The sequence below is a fragment of the Nannobrachium achirus genome, assembly GCF_963921795.1.
Source record: "Nannobrachium achirus genome assembly, chromosome: 9".
NCBI classification, from domain to species: Eukaryota; Metazoa; Chordata; class Actinopteri; order Myctophiformes; family Myctophidae; genus Nannobrachium; species Nannobrachium achirus.
The window spans coordinates 13,390,979-13,403,768 of NC_137818.1; the positions used below are offsets into that span (position 1 = coordinate 13,390,979).

Here is a 12,790-nt window from a genome sequence, read left to right on the forward strand (position 1 = left end):
TGCTTGGACACATTTCTGGGAACATCTCCCAAAGCGGAGCCCTTTAACGCCAAGTTTAACTTGTATTCCATTTTGTTGCAATAGGCCTAAATGGTTAAATCTACTTTGACATTAGTGTTCCTGACTGAAATGAATAAATGGGAATGAGAGAAGATGTGGGAATCAGTGGGAAAGGATATGTTGCATAATGTGAGACGACAGCGGATGCGTCTTGTATGTAAATTCCCCCTCCCTCCTCAGGCCTTGGGTTTGTTGCAGTGTTTTAGAATGTGTTTAGAGAGGATAGATTACCCAGGCAAGAACTGCAGAGGCTCAGGTTTGTTATCCATGGCTCATCATGGCTGATCCCACCCACAGACTAGTGTTGATTTAGTCGACTTAAACTACGATGAAAAATGTTCGTCCATCACTACCTTTTTTAACTGACGAAAACTAAATAAGAACTAACCAAAAACTAAGCTGTGATGATTAAAACTAAGATTATTTTGTCAACAAATAAAAACTGGGGGGAAAAAATAGGGAGGGGCTAGTGGAGAATATATCCAGTAAAAATGTTTGGTTGCGCTCAGGTGTTGCGCTCTGAAAATATCAGATCTACAAGCTCACAATGTGTCGCAGTGCAACGTGTTGTGAGCTTTTAGATTGGCTATTTTCAGCATGCAAACCAAAGTGTAAAATCACCATCAAGCCTGCCAAAATACATTGTCGACAAAATTAACTGTAGATTTAGTTGACTAAAATCTTATATTTAGTCGACTAAAACGAGAAAACTAAAACATTTCAGAAGACTAAAATATTAGTATTAGTATTAGTATATGAAATGTTATTCAAAAGACTATAAGACTAAAATTAGATGAAAATCAACACTACCACAGAGCCATCCACAAACCTGCAGTTGTTGTGGCCCCAGCCTGCATCCATATCCAGGCCGCAGGGAGCTGGATGTCACGTTACGTTCACAACCTGACAACGTTGTCTCTCCCAGAGTGGAGTTCTCTACAAACTAAGAAACAAATAGGTTCTTACAAGCTCACAATGCGATGCTAGCCTAGTAAACGACCAACTTCCGAGGGTACGAGGCTAATGCGATGCGATGCGTTGTGAGCTTGTAGATCAGCGTTTTTCAGCATACAACCAAGTGTAAATTCTTCTGTTACGACGCCGTCAAGGCCTACCAAAATACATTTTAGTCGACAAAATCAACTGTCATTTAACATACTAAAATCTTATATTTAGTCGACTAAAACATTTCGTATGACTAAATTATGACTAAATTACGTTTTATTCAAACGACTGACTGAAACTAAATCTAAATTTGACGTCAAAATCGGCGCTGGATAGGAAGAGCACTGACTTGGGTTTGGATTATCTATGCAGGTCGAGGGCTTCCATACTGCAGCACTGCAAATTGCTTTGACTGTTAAATTTACAGTATATGGCTTTGCTAGTTATTTCAGTAAATCATTGTTTTAAAACCCTCGACTTGTATCAAACTGTCCACCTACTGTGTGATCACGTAATAGCTATAATTTCCCCCGTTTTACATCTCTTCACTCCTAATGAGAGTATATAAAAGTGACGTTCCCTTTTATCCACGCCTTTCTCTTTGTCTTCTAATGTGTTTCTGGTTGTCATCAGTGTTGCTCACCTCTCCGCTGTTGCTCTCTGTGTGTCCACAGGTGTTATGTGGATGACAAAGTGTCCAAGGTGGCCTGGCTCAATCGATCCAACATCATCTTCACTGGTCAGGACAAGTGGTCCCTGGACCCCCGAGTAGACCTGGTGACTAAAGGACAGCTGGAGTACAGTCTACGCATACAGAAGGTACAGCATATGACCATAGATAAAATACAGTATTGTAATTCCATGCCGTATTGATGTTGTACCAATAGGAGAGATGATGGGAAAAGCTTGATAAAAATAACAATTCTTCTACATTCTGTAATTGTGTAAACTAGTAAATTAAGTAATGCAGATGTTTAACAATCAACTCTTGGGAGTGTAAAATGAAACCAAATGGACCCGTACGGGTCCATTTGGTTACCAACTCTCCATCAATTAGCTGGGGACCACCTGTGGACCACTGGTTGAGAACCACTGTTATAGAGAATAATGTAGAGAAAGTCCCGTGCTTAATATAGAACAATGTATACGGAAGGCACAGTATATCTACAGTGTCATGTAATAGAGGACAATGCACAGTTGCTGCTTCATATTTAGATGCTTGTGTCTTCACACTTTCTGTGCCTTTGCTGTTGTCAGCACTAAGGTTATTATTGTGTGGAATTTTAGAGAGTAAAGTAGACCTGAATGCGCATTAGTGAGGACCAATTACTTTAAGACAAGGTTGAAAGTTAGTGAAGTGCAAAGATATATTTCTCTCCTCTCTGTCTCTCTACAGGTGAATGTATATGATGAAGGATCCTACACCTGTACCATACAGACCAAACAGCAGCCTAAGACCTCACAGGTCTACCTCATTGTACAAGGTAATGTCTACCTCACTGTTTCTCCGGGGCTCTAGCGCGTGTTCACCTTTTTACAGCAGCTCTGCAGAGACCAGCATTAAATTCATTTTATAAGCCCCTACTCCCAGGCTCTTACTATATTTCCAATCATCTGTGGAGTGGACGTGCACGATGTCCAAAAAACAGCGTTGCCCGTGTACTGGAGGATCTCTTGTAACTCTGGGAGAAGAACAAAGTGACCGGGATAATCCACTCCATTGCTAGGCTCGTTTGAATGAGGCTTGCTTACTGCAAAGACTTGTGGAGAAAATATAGATTCTGAGGTAATCGACCTTTCACGGACATCAATAACATTGATGTGGATGTACGGTAGTTCAAAATCACCACGAGACTGAGTTTGTAACTTGCTTAGAAAAGTGCTAAAAATGCAATTTATTATTATTATTAAAATAAACAAACTGCTCCAACAGAACAAAGCAGCAGGAAGGTTTTGAGACAGAAACAAACCAAAGCGCAAATCATTAAACCTGGCTGAGTCCCACCTGAATACGGACATATCGGACATTGCACCATTGCATCACTTTGTGTACTAGACTGTGGCATTAATTTAATGTAGTGTTTTATTGTTGTGGGAACTGGGGGATGTGTGCTGTGTGACCCAGCACCATGGAACCTTCTTTACACAGCCAGGAGAGCAACACAGCACGCAGAGCTACTGTCTCACTGTCACTGTCCCTACAGAGAGCAACACAGCACACAGAGCTACTGTCTCACTGTCACTGTCCCTATAGAGAGCAACACATACAGAGCTACTGTCTCACTGTCACTGTCCCTATAGAGAGCAACACAGCACACAGAGCTACTGTCTCACTGTCACTGTCCCTATAGAGAGCAACACATACAGAGCTACTGTCTCACTGTCACTGTCCCTATAGAGAGCAACACAGCACACAGAGCTACTGTCTCACTGTCACTGTCCCTATAGAGAGCAACACAGCACACAGAGCTACTGTCTCACTGTCACTGTCCCTACAGAGAGCAACACAGCACGCAGAGCTACTGTCTCACTGTCACTGTCCCTACAGAGAGCAACACAGCACACAGAGCTACTGTCTCACTGTCACTGTCCCTATAGAGAGCAACACATACAGAGCTACTGTCTCACTGTCACTGTCCCTATAGAGAGCAACACATACAGAGCTACTGTCTCACTGTCACTGTCCCTACAGAGAGCAACACAGCACACAGAGCTACTGTCTCACTGTCACTGTCCCTACAGAGAGCAACACAGCACACAGAGCTACTGTCTCACTGTCACTGTCCCTATAGAGAGCAACACATACAGAGCTACTGTCTCACTGTCACTGTCCCTACAGAGAGCAACACAGCACACAGAGCTACTGTCTCACTGTCACTGTCCCTATAGAGAGCAACACATACAGAGCTACTGTCTCACTGTCACTGTCCCTATAGAGAGCAACACATACAGAGCTACTGTCTCACTGTCACTGTCCCTACAGAGAGCAACACAGCACACAGAGCTACTGTCTCACTGTCACTGTCCCTACAGAGAGCAACACAGCACACAGAGCTACTGTCTCACTGTCACTGTCCCTACAGAGAGCAACACAGCACACAGAGCTACTGTCTCACTGTCACTGTCCCTACAGAGAGCAACACAGCACACAGAGCTACTGTCTCACTGTCACTGTCCCTATAGAGAGCAACACATACAGAGCTACTGTCTCACTGTCACTGTCCCTATAGAGAGCAACACATACAGAGCTACTGTCTCACTGTCACTGTCCCTACAGAGAGCAACACAGCACACAGAGCTACTGTCTCACTGTCACTGTCCCTATAGAGAGCAACACATACAGAGCTACTGTCACTGTCCTTACAGAGGCGTGTATCAGCAGTGGAAGCTTGTGATTGGCTGAACCAGAGGTAGGGAGCTCCGTTGTGTTCGCCTGGACCGCGCGGAGGTGCCGAAAGTCTGGGGGGCTGAAGATTTACTATTCTGTCCATAACGGCACATAAGTCGGTAACAGCGCTGAGTCGGCTCATGCGACCGTCGCAACACTCGACACGGCGACTCGCTCGCTACCGCTCGCTCGGCGGTGTCTCACATGGCTCATGGTTGCCTGAGACGGTGCGCCTCCGTCATCTCCACCGAAAAGAAGCGCTCCGCCCTTGGTCCATTGTTGGAACCGGTATGTTGTTTTGATTCACGCCTTACAGAGAGCTACTCACACTGTCAGAGTCCCTACAGAGGCAGGATGGACTGTACTTATTACCCAGTGCTGGAAGAATTACAGTACTCTGATTTATTTTACTCAAGTAACAGTAGCATTTTAGCACAGTAGCATTTTTTCCCTCTCCACAAAAATGTCAAATGTGTAAAGATTCGTCAAACTCTTTCTAATATAGCTGATCTGCAAGCTCACAATGCGTCATATTGATGCATTGTAAACTAGTAGATTAGTTATCTTTGAATAACCAATGTTCTGATTGGACAAAATGTGGATCCTGACCTGACATTTTTACATCACAGGAGAAATCTCGTTTAGCGAAAAAGTGCAAACACCGTTGAGAGTATTTCGGCATTATGAACAACAGATCTACAAAACCCCACCGCTCACGATCGGAGCTGCGGGGGACTCAGGATAAAAATACAAATAAATAAATGGGTAGTCCGGAATTCTACTTTAAAGTTATCTCACTGAGCATAAGCTAAACGAGGAGGTTTCACCCACACAGCATGGAGTTCAGTAGAGGAGCGTTACGCTACACTACAGTGATAACACAGAGAATAGGACTTATGGGGAGGCAGCATGGAGTGATAACACAGAGAATAGGACTTATGGGGAGGCAGCATGGAGTGCAACACAGCAGGAAGAAATAAACAGAATCAATGTTTGGCTCGACTGTCACATTATCAATGACGAATGAGAGCGCTGACACACACTCCGGGAGTTAAGTAGGACATTCCAATGAGCACAGCACAATCGAAAACACAATGGATTGTGGGAGAAGAGGCGCTTTGCTGCCACAGAAGCCACAGCGAGATCAATTCACCTTTTGGATGGTTATTAATGGATCTTATGTTTAGTTCATAACCAGATGAGAAGACAGGCTGTTAATGGATCATATATTGAGTTCATAACCAGATGAAAAGACAGGGCTTGCCTGCAAACACTGCTGTGTGGGGAAATTATACCAATACACACAAGAGCCAGACCCATACACCATATCAGTTGAGCCAATATACAGTATTGACTCACTATTTGAGCGGTTGTCCGTTTGACCAAAGTTTGTTGTTGGGTCTACATCTGGCCTACATCTGGCCTACATCTGGCCTACATCTTTGCACAAAGCGCCCAAAGTTTGTTGTGCGTCCAGGGTCACATTGGCCAAGCTTCGCGGCCCGGAATTCTTGCTGAAATTATAATAAATAGCACTGTTCACTTCACATTGCTCACTAGGTGCGATCTTTTGGATGACCTCGGTGTCGGCAATTATGAAGCTGATGTGTCCTGATTTTAACCAGTATAACATGTTATCTCTGTGTATGTCATAATATTTTTGAACATTTTGAATAGCTTATCGCATTCATCGACAGGTATTAATTAAATGTTGGCATCAATGGCAGCCGATTTGTTAAATAAAATGCATGTTTTACGAAACATTAGTCACCAGTGGTCTAGGATAAATCAGGATCTGCGAGAGACCCCAAAATCTTGCATCGGTCCGATCTAGTATTTTATCTGGGTTTGGGTTTCACATGAGAGGACTTGGGACGGGCATTGAGACAGGAGAGAGGAACTGAAGCGTAGCTACTGTATAACATATAGTAGTAGTTCACGGATCAATCAACTTGTGTGCTGTTGAATTAAATTGCCACATCAGAGCTCTGTCATCGCCGGTACAGATTATGTGCTGTACTTTAGTGTCCAGGAGGGCCTGCAGTAAATGAACCCACAGACACATAGTGCCGATGCACACCCACACGTTGCCTCGCACGGGCAGGCACGAATCACCCACAAACACACTGTGAGTGATCTAATTCACTGGTGGCATGTTGGAGGCAGCCTGTCAGGCAGTGTGTCTTTGACAGAAGTTTGTGTCAGCTAGCTGCAAGGAGGAGGAGGAGGAAGTTACACACTCTGACATTTCTATCAATGGCTGATGAATACTCAGTTTGACTATTCTGTCATGGTCAACCTAGAATAACCCATGACACACTCATGTTATTGTTAAGAGTTTTTTGATGATGAAGATTTAGAAGCTTGTAGATCTATTTTTAAAGGAGTAGTTCACCACTTTTCAACCTGTCTTCATATAATAGGTCCTCACTAATGTTCATGATAAAATATCAAAATTTTTTTCTACTCAGTCCAAGTCTCCTAGGAGAGCTGTGGGAAGTTCAGAATCCATCGTCTTGTGACATCATCATTTTCCCAAAAAAAATAATGTAATCAATATTTTTGAAAGAAATATTTAGATTTTTATTATCGCGAGAACAATGGCTTCCACTTTAAAATTGCAACTTTTCAGGAATAGAAAGCCTGCGGTTTCTATAAGCTGGATTGGCAATCGATGATGTCACAAGACGATGGGTTTCTGACCTGCCCACAGCCCGCCTCTGAGAAAAGAAAAAAGAAAAAAAAAAGAAAAGCTATTTTTGAGTGAGGACCAATTATATGAGGGTCAGTGACGTGACGCCCCAAAAAATGTGTTTTTAAAAAAACTTTAAATTGCAGGCATAAAAGTTATTTACTTTTGTTCTACTCACTCTCAACCTTATGGAAATACATTTTGTTTTTAGATATTTTATTGGAATCAGACTTTATTCAGCAGTTTGTTGTACTTGTGCCTAAAATCGTCATATGGTGTGACATGAAAATAATTGTTCATAAAATGAAAATGGAGTACATCTTTCTTAAGTTACTCACTTTATCAAAGTCCTTTATCATAACTAACCAGTGATCCACTATAGTTTTTTGAAAATTAATTATATCTGTATATTTTTTTCATAATCGACACTCTGTGTGAGGCCCATGTTCATGATCTTACAACATATTTTAAATGTATTCTGTCAAAACTTTCTCTAAAATTACACAAATATTTGTGACTCTTCCTGATAATATTCTCTATGTAATCCATAAACATTTTTTTGGTTTAATCATTAATAAAGGTATGATTTCTCACTATTTGGAATGTCACACCAAATGATTTAGTGTCACACCGTATGATCATATCTTCATGTGTCAAAGCAAACTGTGTTTTAACCTACCTATTAGTGAGTACTGAACTGAACTACTGATTGATTAAACAATTACCCAGGATAACATGGCCTTAATATTTCTGAACAGGATATTATTGTAGGGCTTTAACATGGGATAAGAAAGAATTGTAGTAGTAGATGGATGATGAGGATGTGCACAAGAATGCTACGCACACCTAAGTCTTCTGCCGGCCCACGGCAGAAGGATCCTAAAGGGACAATAAGGCGCATAGCCACACTTGGAGCCAAGGCATTGAAGGCAACATTTTATTAACACCAATTAGTGGAAACAGAACTCAGCATTCAGGTAAATTGCTTTTTTCCGAAGTCTCCTGAACTTGAACACAGCATTTTGTGTTGAACAAATGTAATTAGGAATCATGACATTACACCACATCTCCACTAGCTAAAGAGTGCTGGGTTGCGCAACTCCGAAAATAGCTGATCTACAAGCTCTCGCAGCACAACGTGTTGAGAGCTTGTAGATCAGCTATTTTCGCTAGTTTTGTCTCGGGTCCTACCTTAACACTGTCCACTGTCCAGTCCAGTGAGTGAAAGTACAAAAGTATTAGATCAGATTAGATTATACATTTAGACTGTATTGTACATCAGCCAGTCGTATTTGGTGAGGGTAGCAAACCGGCTGCCTTGTTGCGGTTCTGCTATGCCACAGACAACCTCCTGCTCTTCGTAGAAAATGCAGTCTCGCCCCTTTGGCTCCTCTCTCCTTGCTGGGTCATTGTTTAGTTTCTCCCTGTACTTTCTCGTTCTCTCAGCACTTGTCATTTTCCAGCTGACAAAAGAAAATGCAATGTATAGTTTAAGACAAAGAGAAAATATTGTTTAGATTGAAACAATATGTTAAGGTTTCTGTGAAGGGGTTTCTGCTCTGTCTGATGAATTTGAAGTATCACTGAATGAAGCTAAATTACATTTTATGTAAAAATGTTTAAAACAAATGTTTAAATGTACAAAAGAAACATGGAACTTTGTTATTTGTTGTTATATCTGTAGTTAAATACAGTATAAATCATATGGTGTGACAGTCAAGTCATATGGTGTGACAAGCAGACATGTCACACCATATGATTAAGTGTCACACCATATTACTGTTTTCTCCATTTAGGTTTACCTTGAGGCTACTATGTACACATTAGCATGCTAACAGCATGCTAGCTATAACAAAGCAGCCTAGATCTACATGGAAATATGACCAAAACTTCAAATAACTTAAGCTTTTTTTAAAGAAAAGGTGTCACACCAAAAGACATCCAGAATGGTGAGTTTGTCAACGTTTCAACAAGATGGCATTTCATGAAAATGTTAAAATCATAACTCACCTCAGACACCTGTCTTGCAGTTGTGCTGGGAGTGCTGAATAGCCTTACAGAAGAAGGACCTCTCTAGCCAATAGGTGTCCAAATAATTGCCTGTTTAATTTTTCCAAACTAGTGTCACACCAAATGATTTTGGGTTGGGGGACAAAATGTTTTTGATCAGAAATGACTGAAAACATTATGCTTTGACTTTGAAAAGATATAGGCTCAAAATAGACATTTTTTTTTAGCCTAAATTCATTTTCAAATGATTTTTAGCAATTCTTTTTCTTAGTTTTATTCAAGTTCCCACTTTGAGAAACAAGGTCAGGACAGTCACACCATATGAGTTTTGCCATGTTTGGTTGAAGATTCTGAAGAAATGAGGAATGAAATGTTTTAATCTTGAGTAAGTTCACATAAAGCTTAATGTCCTGCACAATATTCAGAAGGTTTTTGACAAATATATTTTTTATTTATACATGTTTGACACCGAGGACAGCGAAAACGTTACGTCACGTCACCCACCCATGAACATAGGTTGAAAAGTGGTGGAGTGCCCCATTAAGTCGTTGCATTTGGTTCATGAGAATCATTTAGCATTGTATGCCCAGGCCTGCTCGTCGTAAGAGTGGGGAAAGTGGGAAACACAGTCCCAGGTGAGACGGCCTGCTGGTTCAGCCAATTAATGAGCAAACAAACTCCATATCTCCATATCTTGAACCATTTCCGTTTAAAAAAATATATACATATTTGTAATTTTTGCTACTTTTGAAAAATGATCAAAGTGAAAGTGGTGTGTTTCTGTGGGCTTTGTAAATATTTAGCCAATGAAAAGTATTAACAAGTGTTTAATTGTGACTAAATAATAACACACTGGATTCATTTGGAACACAGCTTAAGTTTTTACATTTCCTGAAAAGTAATAGTTTTGGGCAAACAAGGTTTCTACTCGACAGCGGAGATGCATTTAAATGGGAACATCCCACACACACAGTGCAGGCCGGCCCGTCGACGGATCCAGCTTGCAGGTGAGATGACGGGTCTGGTCGTATTTCACCAGGCTAAGCGGGCGTGACTCTACACACCATACCGTCTGTCCTTGCTGTGCACAGTATACTGTATATCACTTCTGCCCTCCCTTCAGCCTAAAGCGGGTCAATTCTGGGGAATATGTTTCTCTAAAGGTAGATACAGAGCAGGCTCCTGACCAGGGTCACTCACTGATCTCTCATTGAATCAGAATCCTCAGAGGATCAGAGTCCAGCTGGATTGGAATGAAGGAAAGCTGTCATTCTCTGATCGTGATAACACACACACTAACACACACTTAAGGGGAACGAACACACACCGGACACGGGCAGCTGCGCAGCGTCGCATCTTGTCGCAGTATTGAGATGCGTGAAGTGCCGTACGCCGTACGGTAACACCAACTGGATGCGGCGTGCATATATACTTTATACTTTAGCTATTAAAAATGGCAGATATTCAAGCTCACAGCCGCACTGCGAGCTTGTAGATCTGCTATTTTTGAAGAAAAAAAAAACGTGAAATTTATGCAAGTCTTTCCACCTATTTTCATAGGTGGGTTAAAAATAAAATTCTGTGAAAAATAACCGCAACATGAGTAAAAAATTATTGCATCAAAATGAATGATTTACAGACTGATTTCCTGTCTTGCAGTAGAAAAGAATGAATACAGTCAAATGGTCAGATGAGGAGTATGGGAAAGAATAAATAAAATATGACAGTGAGTCAATCTGGTGGTCAACTGTACTATGATCTTCATGCTCACCGAACTGTGATGTTGGCTGTTTTTGTGGTGTTTTGTTTGTTTTTTGTATAGTTGCTCAACAGGATGGAGACTAGCTGGCTCTGATGAGTAATGCAACTGTGTTCCTAATTAAAGTTTTTTTTTTTAATTTTCAAAAGATTTGTATACATTTGAAAACTTGAAAAGTACATTGAAAAGTATATTTCTACTTTAAGTACATTTTGATGCCAATACTTTTGTACGTTTACTCAAGTACATTTTGAATACTGGACTTATAGGCCCTACTTGTAAAGAAGTATTTCTACATAGCGGCATTGATGCTTTTACATAAGTAAAAAATAAAGGTAGTACTTTCTCCACCACTGGACCCGACCCACTGGTTGAGGACCATGTGCGTGCGTACGCATGTGCATGCGTATTGCGTACGTGCATGTGTGCAAGACAGACTATGCCAAGCTTTACCACCGGTGTGCGCAGAATTATGTTCTGAAACCCTAATTCATGGCCGTGGGGTGAAAAATTAAAGTTGCCCTGGTTTTTCCTATGTGTTTTCTTTGTCTGTATTCCATAACATTGATCATTGTTTTTATTTATTTATTGCTCCCCTCTCTGCATGATGTCTTATACTTCATTGGCCCACCTAGGGTTTACCATGGTGATATACTGTATAGACCGCAACATCCTCACTGATTCATTACAACTGAATGGATAAATCGCTTTAAAACAGAACGAGTCAACACTTCTTAATCCAGCTGACTCTGTCTCTCTGTCTCTCAGCCTTTGTGTTGTTCCATTTTGTCACTGTTGGGCATAAATCTCATCTCAATCTCAAAAGTTTCACATTTGTATGTTTTCTCGTAAAGCAAAGCCCTGCCTCATCATACAAGACTGTCGCTCAAAACTAGTGAAAACAGCCGATCTACAAGCACACAACGCCTCACATCAGGAGGCGTTGTGTGCTTGTAGCTCTGCTATTTTCACTAGTTCAAATCATTTTTAAAGGTTAGGGATAAGGGGTAAGGCATGGACGAAAATATAGCTCTTGTATTCTAACTCTGAGTCTGAACCCAAAATGCTGGGCTCCATAACACGAGAAGCAATATGTTTTCATCATCCAAGGTCTCACTGCAACCATATTAGATGGATCTAGCTTTTAGAAATGTTTACCTTTAGCAAAGATTTGGCAGCTTTTGTGGCTATAAATCCACACACACACACACACACACACACACACACACACACACACACACACACACACACACACACACACACACACACACACACACACACACACACACACACACACAAAATAAATAAACAGTACAATTCTCAAAGCACCCGCAAAGGCTGAAATGTATCCTAACTGCATTGCCAAGCAAAATAGTGCTCCAGTGCTATTTGCACTTATTTAAAATGCTAATATCATTCAAACATTTTGGCTCCAACTCCAACCCCATTCTATGCAAACGAGTCTCATTGCAAAACAGTCCAATTCACAAACAGCAGCGCTAATATTCACACAGTTAGAATAACAATAGGTTATTAGTGTCACTGTCCTCAGAGAGTTGATGGGAACTGAAACTCATTTATATGAGATGTCTCACACACATTCACACGCGCACACACACACACGCACACACACACACACACACACACACACACACACACACACACACACACACACACACACACACACACACTGCACATATTTGAATATATACATTCTTTTTTTATATATTTTTATACATTTGTAACTCAAATATTTGCTTCTGCGGGGTCCCTGGAACAACACATTTTTGAGATGGGGGGGGGGGGGGGGGGGGGGGGGTCTGTGGCCAAATACATGTAATTGTGGGTGTCCTTGACAGAACCACTGCTTTAGAAGAAGGATTTAGAAGACATTTTATAGAATCCGAGTGAAGCATATTCAAACAGATTTCCACGA

General features: G+C 41.2%; 1 protein-coding gene across 1 annotated transcript in view; it reads left to right on the forward strand.

Annotated features, from left to right (window-relative positions):
• LOC308290651 (limbic system-associated membrane protein-like) overlaps nt 1-12,790 on the forward strand; it is a gene marked incomplete at both ends in the record, with an annotated part of 69,786 nt that overhangs the window by 44,311 nt on the left and 12,685 nt on the right. Inside the window, 2 exons of the mRNA XM_080732562.1 lie at nt 1,680-1,824; nt 2,402-2,489. Of these exons, the coding sequence (XP_080588688.1) occupies nt 1,680-1,824; nt 2,402-2,489 (233 nt within the window). The remainder of the gene's footprint in view (nt 1-1,679; nt 1,825-2,401; nt 2,490-12,790) is intronic.